This window comes from Prionailurus viverrinus, chromosome B2, assembly GCF_022837055.1.
Source record: "Prionailurus viverrinus isolate Anna chromosome B2, UM_Priviv_1.0, whole genome shotgun sequence".
NCBI classification, from domain to species: Eukaryota; Metazoa; Chordata; class Mammalia; order Carnivora; family Felidae; genus Prionailurus; species Prionailurus viverrinus.
In genome coordinates, this window is record NC_062565.1 from 138315512 (window position 1) to 138331057 (window position 15546).

The following is a 15546-nucleotide window of genomic DNA, read 5'->3' on the forward strand; positions in this document are numbered from 1 at the left end:
GGGAAATGTAAATTAAACCATGATATACTACTACACCTGTATTACAATGGCTAAAGCTACAAAGACTGATTATACCAAGTATTACTGAGAACATGAAGTAAATGGAACTCCCATACACTGCTGGTGAAGGTAAAATGCTATAGCTACTTTGGAAAGCATTCTGGTATTTTCTTAAAAAGTTAAACATACACTTATATAATCCAAGCATTTCACTATTTAATGAAAGCATACTACCTATCTTACAAAGACTTGTATACTGTTTACAAGATCTTTAATGTTTATTTTTGAGAGAGAGAGTATGAGCAGGGGAGGGGCAGAGAGGGAGACACAGAAACCAAAGCAGGCTCCAGGCTCTGAGCTGTCGTCACACAGCCCGACGCGGGGCTGGAATTCATGAACTGCGAGATCATGACCTGCGAAGTCGGATGCTTAACCGACTGAGCCACCCAGGGACCCCAAGATCTTCATTTCTAATAGCAAAAAAACAAGGGGGTGGGGGGTAGTTGGAAGCTAATGTCCATTAAAAGGTGAATGTATGAACAAACTGGTATATCCAACAGGATACTGCTTAGTAAGAAAAATGAATTAACTACTGGCACACACGAAATGGATGAATCTCTAATGTCTGGTGAAATTAGAGTACACACTTTGACTCCATTTATATAAAATGCTAGGAAAGGCAAACTAATCAACATTGACAGATCAGCGATTACCTGGGGACTGACAGGAGGGATTACAAATGTGCAGAAAGAGGGGGTGCCTAGTGGCTCAGTTGGTTAAGCATCTGACCTCAGCTCAGGTCGTGATCTCAGGGCTCATTTCTGACGAGATCGGGCACGTTCAGGATGGTATGACCGTAGACTCTCAGGGTTCATTTTGACCCCTGCCTTGGGCTCTGTGCTGACAGATCAGAGCCTAGAGCCTGCTTCAGATTCTGTCTCCTGCCCCTCCCCTGCTTGTGCTCTCTCAAAACATGAACATTAAAAAAAAAAATGGGCTGAAAGAAATTTGGTTATACTTACATTCACTAATTGTAGTGATGGCTTCATGTGTGTATAGACATATGTCAAATATATGTATATACATACACACACATTTATATACATATATCAAAATGTCAAATTATACTTTGAATGTTGTCTATTTTGTCAATTTTCCTCAATAAAGCTGCTTAAGTCACTGCTAATTTCATTGGAGGCTTTATTTTATTAGAGAAGACACACCCATAAACCCATTTAAGATAAATCCTCTACCTTAGGCTTCTGCAGAGATGGAAGGCAAAGGCCTTGAGGGTCTTTGAAGCTCTATTGAGAATCTGAGGCCCACCCTTAAATCTTTAGGACTTTTTGGCTGAGTTCAAACTCCTAGATTTCACCATATCCATAACTGAAACCAAAATATATTCAACTTTAGAATTAAGGAATAAAAAAATATGTATTTTTATCCTGGGCTCTTATTAGAACAAGTGTTCTGAATGCAGTCAAAGATAACATTTTTACTTTACAATGCAGTCTCCTATAGCTTCCTAATTTAGCTGTTTCTAAGATTAAAATGTTTATCAAAATAAAAGGTTCACATTATTTATTAAGCTTATAACAATTTTATTCATAACAGGTACAAAATTTACATTTAGATGTATATGTATACAAAAGAGATCTTTATTTTTTTACTTTGACATAAAAAATACAGAAATATTTACATTATGTACAAAAATATTAAAACATACAGACTTCACAAATAGGAAAAAGCAAGATTTCACAAAGGGTACTTTTTTGGGAAATGTACACACTGAAAAAGAGGTTAAAGAAAGATGACAAAACACTTAAATTAACAGACTCCAGAAGTTGCTGCAATAGGAATTAATTTGTAGGGCAAATAAAATGTCTCAAATGCTAATAGATGGTAAACAAGATATCTATTTAAGATTATCTAGGTAAAATTACATGGTCTTCCTTTACCATAAAATTGAATCAATTTTATTTTATCCCTGAATTACAAACATCAGATAGCCACTTTTCCTTTTTTCTTAAAATATTTAAATTTTCTGATTTATACTGATAATTTTAAACTTTTTCAAATTAAATTGTAAAATATTTTAAGTTGTATATTGTCTTTACTCAAGGGGAGAAAATCCCACATACTACACTGATTTCAACACAAAATTGGAAATTACAATACATTTTACTTTTCTTAAATTAAAACCTAACATTTTCTAACTAACCTTCATAATCAGGTACAACTGATTGTTAACAAGAGATCACAATCGTCGTAAATTCTTCTTGCTTGTTTTGGTACCGGGCAGAGGACCTGTTTTATAATTGGCTTTTAGGGGTTTGCCATTTGAACATTCGTTGGTGGTATGATAGTTACACAGACACCTTGTACAATAATCAAACCCACAGCCTTCTCGTTTGCAGATTGCCCGTTGTAAATAGCAATCATATTTCGCAGGTGAATTACAGCGAATACAGGCTTTGAGGCTTTCATTCTCTTTCAAAGTTTTGGCAACCTAGAAAGAAGAAAATCCATAAACAAATTTTAGTTAAGAATTGAATGTAATTTAGTTGGTAAAAACAAGAAGGGCATTTCTGAGGCTTCCCCGAAACATGAATAAAGGACCCATGTCACACATAAGTCAATTCCTGCCTTTAAGGAGCTCACTGTTCAATGAGTGAGATAATATCACTTGTCAACTGGTCCAGTGGCTATTTCCTAATCCTACCTTTAAACATGTTCTTTTATTTCATGAATGCTACTTACATGTCAATGCCTGACTTAAATGTCACCTTTACTGTGAAGTCTTTCTAGTGTTACTAGGAGTTGGTTGCTCTTTCACTTCTAGCTTTTTTAAGGCACCTATCACGTTATATGGCATTTATTTTTATGTAGCCATTTTCCATTCTAGATTACAAGGCTATGAAGGGTACCATGTTTTCTTATGCATGGATTACCTGATAGCAGATGCTCAATAACTGCTGTTTGAATCGTGTTACACGTTGTATTAGTCATTATGTAACAAACACTTAGAAAATTAAACTTAACCATAATTTATACTATTGACCAGCATGAAGGCAGTCAATATTTCAAAGATGCACTCTTAGGTGACGCTATGGTTTTTTTAAATTAAGCTTGCCAAATTTTCCATGTGTTCAGTAGAACTTACAATACACATTACCCAATGATTTGAAGGTACAATAGGAGGGCTTCAATTTCTGAAAGCTGGCCTTTTCCAGTTTAGTTCTGGTCCGTAGATATAAAAGGCAGCAATTGCAAAATGTAGTATTGAACAAGTTTGGTAAGAAATTTAAAAATCAAGGTTTCCTTAGCATTTCCAAATTAGATCTCAACATCACTGAGTGGTCATAAACAATGTCAAATGGTAGCTATTATTTTTTGCATAGAAAGACATCTCTGTGTACTTTCCTAACTTGATTACTTGAGTCATAAATTGTTTCAGTTTCTAACATTTTTGAGACCAGAATGAAGGGGGACAGAAGATAACATCTCCATTAATAATTCCCTAGTAGTTCTACTTATGCTATAATTAAATTTAAAGTTCTCCATTTCTTACTCTAAATCCTTTTAACAATAAAGGCCCCATAAGTTTCTAGTTTATTGACAAACAAAAAATTACCTCAGAGAATTCATTGTGTCGACTGTAAGTAGAACCTTTCTGATCACCTGGATGGGATAACTTGGTTTGAGCATCTTTTTTGGGGTGAGCCTGGGCTGCTGATTTTTGAACAGAAGCTAAAGCGGTTCTGAACATAACATATTCTCTGGTTGAAGCATGTGGTGAAAACTTAACGTTCTTTTCCTAATTAAAAAAAATATTTTAATAGGACTTAAAAATATCCTCCTATATTCTTAACAATCAGGCATTTTTATTGTTTGTACATGTAAAAAAAGGGCAAATGAGAATGTAAAAGATTTATCCCTATACCCAATTTACCTGCATATGCTTAAATATAGCCACATACAACTATTCACACAGATAATACTGACAAACTACAAACCAGAAATTGTGAGAAAGCACTAAATACTTAGAGTCTATATAGCATTTAATACATGATGTATTTAATTTTTTTTAATGTTTATTTTTGAGAGAGCATGCGAGCTAGTGAGCAGGGGAGGGGAAGAAAGAAGGGGAGATACAGAATCTGGAGCAGGCTCTAGGCTCTGAGTTGTCAGCACACAGCCTGATGACTCAGGGCTGGAACTCATGAACCGCGAGATCATGACCTGAGCCAAGGTCAGACACTTGACCGACTGTGCCACCCAGGTACCCCAGATACATGATTTATAAAGTACTGATGCCAAAACAAAAAGTCATTGCTTTTATCATCAATAAATGACAACAGTCATGTTTAAGTATCACTTCAATGTCATGCATGGATTCAAAACAACCTTTTAGATTAGAAAACTTCTCATTAATACTAACCTTATCAATAAAGAAACTGAACTTGGAGAATTTAAGCAATACTTGTCTAAAGTTATACAGCTAGTAAGCAGCAGCACCAAAATTTAGACCCAAGTCTGCCAACTGCTAGGCCTGAAATTTCAATCATGTACAGATATTCTCAGAAACATCTTGAAATTTACCAAGTATTTTGGAAGGCAGATAAATTCTCTTCTGCATTAAGAATGTTCAATATGTTGATAACTGAAAAAATACAGATGGCAATGAAAATTAGCTATATGGTCAACTCTCATTATTAGAGAACTGACCAATTTTCCCTTTTGTACTTTTGGACATTCCATTTCTAGAAAGAATCCAAGAAATAATGGCTTACGTGGAATTCCTTTCCCCTTGTCTTTGAATTTTGCTTAATGAGTTCTAGTGAAAAGCTGAAATGCCTTGTGAATGTAAAGGATTTCCAGATTACCTGTTATCTGTCCTATTTCTCCCATTTGTAAAGGTAAAGAGCACGAGCTTTTATATTTTAATGTAATGTTCTCAGATATTTTTAAAATGAAAATATCAACTGCAAAGACTTACGTTAACTCTCTCTATTGCTTTATTGTACAACTGCAATGCTCTCTTATCATCATCTAGGATCTTCTTCCAAGTTGTGCTCACTTTAGACACACTGGAAAAGTAAAAGGTTATAAAGGAAACAAGGCATCACAAAGAGGTAAGAGGAATGAACATACTACAGAAATACTAACAGTGCAAAAAAGAAATTTCTATTAGCAGTGCTTCTCAAACTTGGTTCTACATTAGAATTGCCTACAGCACTTAAGATTTAAGGATGTCCCATGCCTAGGCATTTGGGTTTAACTGGCTTAAAATGGGGGCCAGAGTCCTGTTTTTAAAAGCTCCTTATCAAGTCATTCTAAGTACATCTAGGCTTAAGAACCATTGCAATCATTCCTTGATACTTCATTTTTTCACAATATCTGCAAACATCAAATAAGTAGCCCCTATTATATATATATATATATATGACACTATGTTAGCTATTCGATATCAATAAAAGTTGTAGACAAATTTCAAAGTATTCTAGGACATACTGCTATTAGTAGACATCAATTTCAAAAATCCATTTTTGTTAACAAAGAAGCTGTGATGCCAATTATCCCTCAAGAAAGTAGCCAACTATAAAAATTAATACTTCTATTTTGCTTTAGCTATTTTTCATAAAGACCAGTGATAAGTACCTCTAACAACTTTTCCAAAAATGCCAAAAACATACCTGTTTGCGTGGGATCTAATCCAATAGTCTATATTATAATTATCTTAATTCTGTCACCTCATCCTAACTCATATTTGGTAGAATGAGGAAGAAAGGGAAATATGAGGTTTCTAAGAAAACAGTCACAATCAGATCCACTTGTGGGGTTCCCTATTTTTATCACTGTCAAACCTAGGGGAGCCCTACATTAAAAATGGCCTCAAAACATCAGGAACTATTTCATACTTTCAAGTGTAACAGAACTCATAAAGCCTACTGGACCTATACACCAGAACTAGGCTGTTGTTTTATAGTTAAGTAGGTATGATGTAGCTTAAGTATTAGTAATTTTCAGAAACAAAAATCCCAATTTAACAAAAATAGTTTGCTAATAGTATAAATATGAAATTTGAAATAACTGGATTAAATGCTTACTTTAAAAATCTTCTTTCATCTTAGTGGCATACAAGTGGTCAAATACCAGCTATCAGGCAGTCATTACCTCAAACAACGTAAAAGACTTCCCTCTTATGTCTTTGTATGAGCTGGTAGTGCTGAGCCATCTTAACAAAAATGTTCAGTGGATTATACTAACACTCAAAGCAACCATACTTACTTGATTAAGTCCATATCATTGAGCTGTGTTAAAATGTTTGCTAGGAGATGTCTGAGTCCCCTTCGAAAGAGTTCACTGAGAATATCTACATATTCTAGGCCCATTTTCCTTCCAATTATATTCTGCAGTCCAAAATTTCCACTGAATATAAATTCTTTCAGTTTCTCCGAATCTATTTTAGGATTTCGTTTGGCATTCTTTTTTAACGTTGAACAAACCATTTTGGCGAAGTGAAGAGCCGGCAGCAAGTTTTTGCTGGGGTATTGCTCTGGGCTTTGCATCTGAAGCAGGCAGGACTGTGGACTGTCACTGAAATTTTCCAAGGGAAGGCTACTCTCTTCATGTTCACTGAAGCCACTTTGCTGGGAAAATGAAGTATAGCCACTGTCTTCATAAGGTCCACTGGTCTCTAGTTCTTCGATCTCATTTGAACTATCAAGGATTTGTTGCACATGCTGATTTTCCTTATTATGAAAGAGCTTGTTTTCGTTTTCAGATTCAAGTTCTACAATCCTGGGGCTCACGATTGGTGACCCAATATCTGATAACCTCACATAGTCTTTAATGCAATCTTTATAAGAACCTTCCAAATAGGCAGGAGTACAGGAACCTTGTCTTCCACTATCATCAGTCTTCACTAACTTAAGTCCAGAATGAATATGGTTATAGCTAAAATCGCATTTCATTTTGACAGAAAGAGTGGAACTTTCTTCTTTACAACCTACAAAAAACAAAACAAAGCACTTACTAAATGACAAAATTTTCATACATTTCTACTTCTTATATTGGGATATACAGAGGTTTAATTACTTTGCATTCTCTCAGCACTATATAGCTGTGAAAGAATCCAAGTTTAATTACTGAGACGTGACAATGAATACTACTTAAATCTTTTAGTAAGTACATGTATTTTATTCTTAAAAGGGTACCTCGGAAGACTGCTAAAAGCAGTATAATTGTACAATTGTATAATTGTAATATTTGGCTTTTCGAGTCTGTTATCTGAGTAAAAAATACTGGAAAAGGGGACTATTTAATAAGTATCTGTGCTTATGGAACAAATAAGGAAATGTGATGCATCGAGTGGGGTCTGAAGTCAGAGAAATCCTTATAGTAATCACAAACACTTCTACAACCCCTGAACTTGAAATGGCATCAAAATCAGCTCTGACTTAAGCATAACCCAAACCAATGACAGTAAATATGTTTAAGACCAATGGAGAGGGGAAGTGTGTAAGAATCAAAATAATTTTATATAAGAAACACTAGCAATTATTATAAGCCTTACAATAATTACTCAAGAAAGAACTAAAGTCAATAAATTTAAATGTCCTTAAGTTAAAATCTCCTTGAAGTCCCAGAGCTCTCATCTCTTAAGTTTTATTTGGATCAGTGGTATGGGTGAGTCTGATATATTTAAGGTGTTTGTCTGCCCTACTGGATAGTGAACTCACGCACAGGGACATCTCCCTTTATCTTGACTAGTATGTGCTAGAGACTGCAATCTTCAATTATTGAATGAAGATTTCTCATAACTAATTAACCAAAGAGTCAAAAGAATTAATAGTTCAGCTACCAATCAGAAGATCTGGTAAAAAAGAGTGACACTATAATTGGTGTAAGACAAGATAATAAGAATGTGAGGGTGGTAGGGAACCAGGTGTGCATTACTGTTCAGCTGTCTTTTTTTTTTTTTTTAAACGTTTATTTATTTTTGAGACAGAGAGAGACAGAGCATGAATGGGGGAGGGTCAGAGAGAGGGAGACACAGAATCTGAAAACAGGCTCCAGGCTCTGAGTTGTCAGCACAGAGCCCGACGCGGGGCTCGAACCCACAGACCGTGAGATCATGACCTGAGCCGAAGTCGGCCGCTTAACCAACTGAGCCACCCAGGCGCCCCGTGTTCAGCTGTCTTAAATAACTGGAGAAGATAATGTGCTTGTTATTTATAAGTAGCATAAGAGGGAAAAACAACAAATTATGATACTATTAACAAACTATGCAATTAGTTCAACTAAGAAATCAGGTAAGCTACAAATGAACAGGCAGCACTTAATATCTTTACATCAGCATTTCTCAATCTCTGCATTACTAACATTTTGGATTGGATAGTTCTGTAGTTGGGGGCTGCCCTCTACATTTTAGGATGTTTAGCAGGCTTTACCCATTTGATGTCATTAGCAGCCTCTACTCCCTGTGGCACAATAAAAAATGTCTCCAATCACCAGTTGCTGACAAATATTGGGTGGGGAGAGGCAGTGGTGTCAAAATGTCTGATTTCTCAGTTGAGAACTACTGCTTTAAAGGATAGCTAGGATTCTGTCAGGCAGTAGAGGCTGGAGAAAGCATTCACTGAAGGTAACCTGAACAAAAGCACAATTCTGGGAAGGAATACAGTAGATTGATTCAGGAACATTACTTAACATTATTGAAGGCTGAGTATATGAATAGTATATGCTTCAAATGTATTCTACACCTACTATTACCCCTGCAAACCAATCATAGGTAGGTAACATTCTATCTTTTAAGTGTATGTACCAGTCAGATTGTTTAGTCTGTACTAAGTATTGGTAATCTGTCCATGTTAAACTTTCCAGTTTTTATTTAGAGCAAAACCTTTAAGTACTAAAAGAACACCTGTAGGGAGGTAGTCTCTTGAAATTCCCAATGTTTAACACAGTGAAGGACTCACAGTATATACTTCAGAACACCACTAAAACTTGGACTAGCCCTAAAAAGTCATTTCAAGCTAAGTTCAAGTATACAAAAAGCAAATAAAGAATAAACAACATTTGCTAACACCAACATTAATCATAATGCTAGAATAAATTATTGAGGGGTTCTCTTTCACCTGGAAGATTAAAATATTCCAAGACAGATTGTTTTAATTTTTGCCTCAAGAATTAAGTATGATTTACATATGAGCACATTTTATCTGAGGGCAAAGACACCTACAAAGACAAACCTTTTATTTTGTTTAGCTGCCTAAAAGGAAGAGGCCTGAAAAACGTACTTCAGAAACTCTTAATTCTTTTCAAAAGCATTCTTCCTCTGTTCATTTTAGTTAGCAGAGTTGTTACTGAACTATCCCATAGAACCCTTCATTCAACACCACTGTTTGAACATGAAGTTCTTTAAAATTTAGAGCTAATGATGATTCACTCATCTTCTAATTGTTTTACTTTTTTTTTAAGTTTAATTACTTGAGAGAGAAGAGAGAATCCCAAGCAGGCTGCAAGCTATCAGCGTAGAGCCCGATGTGGGGCTACATGGGGCTAAAACGCACAAACTGTGAGATCATGACCTGAGCCAAAACAAAGAGCCAGATGCTCAAGCGACTGAGCCACCCAGGCACTCCAATTGTTTTTAAATGCTTATTTACTTTTGAGAGAGCCCAAGTGGGGGAAGGGAAGAGAGAGACAGAGACAGAGAATCCAAAGCAGGCTCTGCGCTGTCAGCCCAAAGCTGGACACGGGACTCGAACTCAGGAACCATGAGATCATGATCTAAGCCAAAGTCTCAGACTCAACTGAGTGAGCCACCCAGGTATCAAGCATCTTATAGTTGTTTAGAAGTTTACAATTCCAATTTGTTTTCAAACATTCGATCCTCACAACCTTCTGATGTAGGGTGAAGAGGTTATTATCTTAGTTTTACAAATAAGGATAACTGAAGCTCAGCTAAGTAGCTTGCCCACAATTTCACAGGTAGTTAAGAGAGACAGATTACCATTCCTGACTATAAATTTAGTGTTCATTCCATTACCTTATCCTGGAAAGTGAGATAAAAGTGTGTGTGTGTATATAAATAAAGTATACATATAGGCTCATAGACTTTGGGTTATAATCCAATACTACATTAGGTTATTGCTCAAATTGTTTCAGCTTTCACCACTGTGTAAGTTCATACCCACTTGAAATACTTCCATTATTTTGTTTTTGGAGCATTTCTTACTTTCTGGCACAAGATGCTCCAGGCTCATCTTCTATTTTCCCTGTTCCAGCCATAGAATCACTTGTTTCTCCATGGAACTCTAGTTCCTTTTATTGGTTCCAAAATCTGGATGCTGGTTGTAGGTTTAGTTTTAAAATGTGAAAAATGTAAGGTTGGGAGAGTAGAATGGCCTGTACAATTTTAGGGCAGACCTTTAGGGCAGCAGGTGCGGATCTTATTCATTGTGTAATAAAGAGCACTGAGGGGTTCTGAGTTCAGATACCTGGTTTACATTGTCAAAAGATTGGCAGCTGTATTGAATGGACTGTAGGAAGGTACAAGCGGAAAGAGGAAAGCTAGTTAGAAGTGTAGATCACAGGAGTCCAGGCAGTTTGGGTAACTGATACTGGGATGACTGCAGTGGAAATGAAGATAATTGGGTGGATGTGAGATGTATTTAGGAGAATAAAGTCAACAGAAATTGTGGATGCTTTGGATGTGAATGAAGGAAAGTGGAGTAAAAAAGTACCCTGGGGTTTAAGTCTTGAGCATCTAAGCTATAAAGTATCATTTGCTGAATTGGTGAAAAGGGAGGCAGTTAACTTCTAAAGCCTCTGTATTCTCATCTATAAAATGGGGTTAAGAATATAAAACTGGACTACATGTATGGCAGAGTCCCATCACATATGGTATTCTTATCACATTTTTAAGCCAAATCCCTTTGTAATCCTTTTATTGAAAATCATGAATGTTTTAAAAGTAGCAAAATACGTTCCACACTATGTATTACAGATTACATACTTTTCCTAGGAATCAGATCCATCTTCAAGTAAAAATACTTGCTCAGCCTTGACTAGATTTGTGACATTTCATTTTTTTCTAAAATGGAGGTACTAATATCTGCCTCATGTCGTTGAAGACTCGATATACTGCATTTTTTAAACATCATTTACTCACTCACTGTCCAATCGTGCAAAGGTGATATTGTAGTTAACTGTACAAAGTTTGACCTTCCGTTTTAACTTTCTAAGGCAGAAGTGACACTCCATACGAAAATACCATAAATAGGCTACAATGCTTAAAAAGTTTTACAACTATCCCAACGTTAAATGATTAAGTTCTACAATCCCAATACCTAGAAAATAATCACACGTGCGCGATGTTAAGCATGGCTATTCCTTAAGAATCTGAGACCCCCAAGGCTTGCAGCCACACACGGGGAATCAGCCGTAATCTCTAAAAGAAAATTTTAGAAAAGCCTGCCTTCAAAAATACTTGGCTGCATTAAATTTTTAATCTCATTTTCTCAAATCTGCAAACAGGAGATCAAACTCTTGGAGACCGCAAATATTCTGAGGAGCCAAGTGATAATACCAGGCAAACTGGAAGTAATAAAAAAACACTTCTTAAAGCCATCAAGCTTCAGAAGTTCACAGGGAGACGGAGGAGGGAGGATCTTCTAGAAATAGACCTAACCCTGTTAAAAGCCAGGTATTATTTTTTCTTCCAGTCTTCTAAGTTCCTTTTCTAATGAAAGCGGCATCTTGCAGGGATTGCCCAATCCCACAAAGTCCAACCAATTAAAAAAAAAAAAAAATTGGGGGTAATTTCTGAGGCAAAAATAAATGCCTTTGGATCTCTTTTCAGATAGCCACAAAGAGGGTAAAAATAACCGTTCGAGGGCCTTCCACTCTATCCGAATTTTGGAATCAAGGGCTGTCCAGGGCTTCAGGAGCGCAGGAAGAAAAAGAAAAAATAACCAATTCTTCATTTCTCAGGTAATCAGGTACCGAAGGGCAAATTCACGGTTTTGCAGTAAAAAGTGCTTCCCGCCCGGACCCCAGCCAGGCCTGGGGAACGGGTTACCGGGCAGAGGGGAAAACCGAGACAAAAAGAAAAAGGTTTTGTTCGGACGTCCCGGTACAGCCCAGCCCGGCGAGGGGGTCCCTCCATTTGGCGGGAGCGGGCAGGGGGGAAGCCCAGGCGAAACCTTGGGGGGTCGGGGAGGTGGCCCCTCAGGGCGCGGGCCGTGCGGAGGCGGGAGATAAGCCAGCAGGATCTCCCGCGCCCGCCAGCAAGGGTGAGGCGGCGAAAATCCGGGGCACTGGACTGCGGCCCCGAGGCTGCGGGCTGAATACGGAAAAGGGGCGCAGGAAGTGGGGCTGAGGCGCCCGGCCAGACCCCGGGGGCCGGCGGCTCGCGAGGCCTGTCAGAGCCCCCGGGCCCCGGGGTGGGGGAGGGGAGGGGCATTTGGCGCCTCTTCATGCCGGGTGGGGACGAGGATAGGTAGATCCTGCAAGAGGAGAAGGGCGCCCTCAAAGGCCGAGACCTTCACCTCCCTCGGCGCTGGCGTCCAGAAGGCGGGACCCGGGCCCGCCACCCGCCTCGGCACATCTGGCCTCCCCTCCCCGAGCCCCAGGCTTCTTTCCCCGGGGCCGCAGGAACCGCCGCCGCCGCCCGCCCCGGCCCGGCGTGAGGCGCACGCTCCGACTCGGGAGGGTGTCGGGTTCGGAAGCAGCCGCCCCCTAACCCCGCATACCCTTCCTGGAAGGCGGGCTCCCGCACCCTCTCCTCACACTCACTGTCTGAGGGCCGAGGGCGCCCGGCGGCTGTCAGGTCGCTATAGCTGCAGCGGCAGGAGCTGGAGGGGGGCCGTGGAGAGCAGCGGCAGGGGCGCTGGCTCATGCCAGTGGAAGTCGGGGGGCCTGCCTCAGGTGAGGGAACAGCTGCCGCAGGAGAGGACCAGGCCGTCCGCTTCACAGAGCTGTATCTCCTAAAAGGCGCCAGCTGGTACTTTTAAAATCTTTGAATTTGGTGCCCAAATCCGTACGGCCCAATGGGGTGCGTTGCTCGCACGCGCGCTCCAATAGGAAGGCGGTGGGAGGGGGCGCCTTCACCCACGCCCAATTAGAGGCGGCAGAGGCGGGGCCGAGCTCCGAGGCCCAACCTTCCTCCTTCCAGCCGGCTCCGCGCGTCCGGAAAGATGCTCCCGCAGGGGACGGGCTTGGGGGCGGGGCCTCTGAGCGCGGGGAGGCCCCGGCCCGGCCGCACGTGGAGGTAGCCTACCACGCATGCGTGCACCCGCCACGCTTCCTTCCGTCTTGCGAGCGGGTCTTCTCCGAGTCCTAATTTCATCCTGAAGGCAGCTCCGGCTTCTGTCCGAAGATTTCCCATGGTTATATAGCGTGGCCGACTTTCTTCGAGCAGCACACAAGTGGGTGTTTGGTGAGGGGCGACTCCGGTCGTCCGGGAATCCAGACTTTCCGGAAGACAAGCCCTGCCCCCAGCCCTCCGTAGCCGCTTAGCCCGCCTCTCTAGGATTTAGGCGCGCTCCTCTCTCCCTCTCACTTTCGCCCCTCCCTCTGCCCTCAGCGTTTGCGCAGGCGCCTTTGGCGGGCGGTAGCTGCAGAGTTGGCGGGTTGGCGCCTGCGCGATTCTCAGGCGCAGGGGCGGGCCGCGGTGGCGCGCGCACCGTGGGTCTCGCACCTGCCCTGGCTGAAGACCTGGGGCTGCGTGTCCTCGTGGCCTTCCCGCGGTGGGACAGTCGCTTCTTTCTTGTAAGCGTATTTATTTGTCTTTTCAACCAGAGTTCTCCAGCCACCGCTACTTTGTACGGACGTTAAGTTTATTAGACTTGTATCTACGCTTTCCTGGGTTTTTGTTTATTTACCTCAGGGGCCAAGCGCGAGAGACAGCAGTCCTCCTCCAAAAATAGATGTTTATAAAACGTCTTGCCGTGAGAGCTTCAGTCCCCACCCTCTAGGGCTGGAAGCCTCGGGCCAAGGGAGTGATTTTCTAGTGATGTCAGGAATGGGTCGAAGTATTTATTAAGCTTTCGTTGACAACTGGCACCACAGTATTAGCCCTGCTGAACTTTTCAGCCCGAGTGTGCATTTAACTGGTGACAGTGCGTGCCTTGCCGTCAGCCTTTTGGCCACAGCGCGGTGAAGCTACAGGGTGTAAGTTCCAAAAAGTCCAATTCCTTGTCTTCTGGTTCTTCTGGGTTCTCCCTCTTGCTTTTCTGCAGCTTTAGAGAGAGTTAATACTCGATTTACGGTAATCGCTCAGTTATATCGGTGGCAAGTCCTAGTGAGGCAGGGCGGGGACTGGGGTGAATTTTGCACATGCTGGTTGGATCCCGTCGTTGTGCATAATTATGATAGTTCGTCATGGTGTTTTACATTACTTTTCATCTTTAAGAATGTTGCTTTAAATTCATATTTTTCTGGATTACTGGCATTTAGGCATCCTCTTAAATTTTGCATCTGAGTGATGTGTCCCACTCGCCTGCCTTAGCCCCGTCTTGGAGCTAGGTCCTGAAGATACATGGATGGAAAAACAAAAGCCCTGATTTTCAAGGAGTTTTCATGCTAATGGGAAAGAAACTGACAGTTAACAATTGTAGTTCAGGAAAGAGCAATATAAAACTAGATTATGGGGCAGGGAGTGGGCAGTAGGGGCATAGATTAGTGACTCTGGGTGGTCAGGAGGGTTTGGGAGGCTTTGGACCAAGATCTGTCGGGTAGGCAGTGCAAAGATCCGCTTAATAAGCAGAGGGTAGAGATGGAAAGTGCGTGGCTTGTTCCAAGGAGATAAGGATGTCTAGAGCACGTTGAGCAAGTGCTAGAGGAGATTAGGTCAGAGAGGTGGCAGCCAGATCCTGTAGGATTTTGTAGGTTTACATGTGGACTTCAGAGTTTCTTCCGATTGCAGTGGTAGTTGTTGGAGGGATTTCAGCAGGGGAGTGAGTTATTTGTTGAATGGATGTTAAAACTATAGTAGCTTTTTTGTCTTCTAGGCATTTTGTAAATGTTAGTATTTAATTCTCACAATAACCTTGGCACTGTTTAATTTTTCAGAAGTGGAAGTTAATTCTCAGAGAACTACACAGCTCATAAGCAAAAATTCCAATCCTGTTCTTTTTCTGTCTTCTTTCAATGTTTATTTTTCAGAAGGCACAAGCGGAGCAGGGGTAGAGAGAAGGGGATAGAGAATCAGAAGTGGACTCTTGGCTGACAACAGCTAGCCCGATGAGTTTGAACTCATGAACCGTGAGGTCATGACCTGAGCCGAAGTCAGACCCTCAACCAGCTGAACCACTGAGGTGCCCCTGCAATCCTGTTCTGCTGGATAAGTCCTTGTACTTTACTCCTTTGCTGGGTAGGCCTGATTTTATAGTACATTTTCACATTACTTCCCCATTTGACCTTTGAGATCTTTACTCCTCTTTCATTTTCAGATGTGGACAAATGTATGAAATTTGAGGGGAGAAAGGGTTTTCATTAAATTAATTGAGCACCTGTACTATATTGGACCTTAAA

General features: G+C 40.6%; 1 protein-coding gene and 1 long non-coding RNA gene across 3 annotated transcripts in view; one reads left to right on the forward strand and one right to left on the reverse strand.

Moving 5' to 3' along the window:
* Window positions 1-1677: 1677 nt before the first annotated feature.
* On the reverse strand, window positions 1678-13045 carry FBXO5 (F-box protein 5). 2 transcript variants are annotated; one of them, XM_047857940.1, is made up of 5 exons: window positions 12808-13045; window positions 6292-7012; window positions 5000-5090; window positions 3635-3817; window positions 1678-2509 (listed from the first exon to the last, which is right to left on the reverse strand). In XM_047857940.1, exons 1-5 carry the CDS (start codon window positions 12908-12910, stop codon window positions 2258-2260), a joined length of 1350 nt encoding a protein of 449 aa, XP_047713896.1. In that variant the 5' UTR covers window positions 12911-13045; the 3' UTR covers window positions 1678-2257. The 2 variants fall into 2 exon arrangements, with proteins under 2 accessions (XP_047713896.1, XP_047713897.1); XM_047857941.1 differs by lacking the exon at window positions 12808-13045 and adding an exon at window positions 12765-12785.
* Window positions 13046-13645: 600 nt separating this feature from the next.
* Window positions 13646-15546, forward strand: part of LOC125165282 (uncharacterized) — a 70963-nt gene continuing 69062 nt past the window's right edge. Inside the window, exons 1-2 of the long non-coding RNA XR_007152050.1 lie at window positions 13646-13782; window positions 15178-15385. This is a non-coding gene — a long non-coding RNA (uncharacterized LOC125165282). The remainder of the gene's footprint in view (window positions 13783-15177; window positions 15386-15546) is intronic.

Bases quoted from the DNA above. Each gene is read 5' to 3' on its own strand.
- FBXO5 (XM_047857940.1), bottom strand. From the start codon at position 12,910: ATGAGCCAGCGCCCCTGCCGCTGCTCTCCACGGCCCCCCTCCAGCTCC. The intron at 7,013-12,807 runs GTGAGTGTGAGG...TGTTTTTTGTAG, and splicing joins GCGCCCTCGGCCCTCAGACA to GTTGTAAAGAAGAAAGTTCC. The intron at 5,091-6,291 runs GTAAGTATGGTT...TTACTTTTCCAG, and splicing joins AATGATATGGACTTAATCAA to TGTGTCTAAAGTGAGCACAA.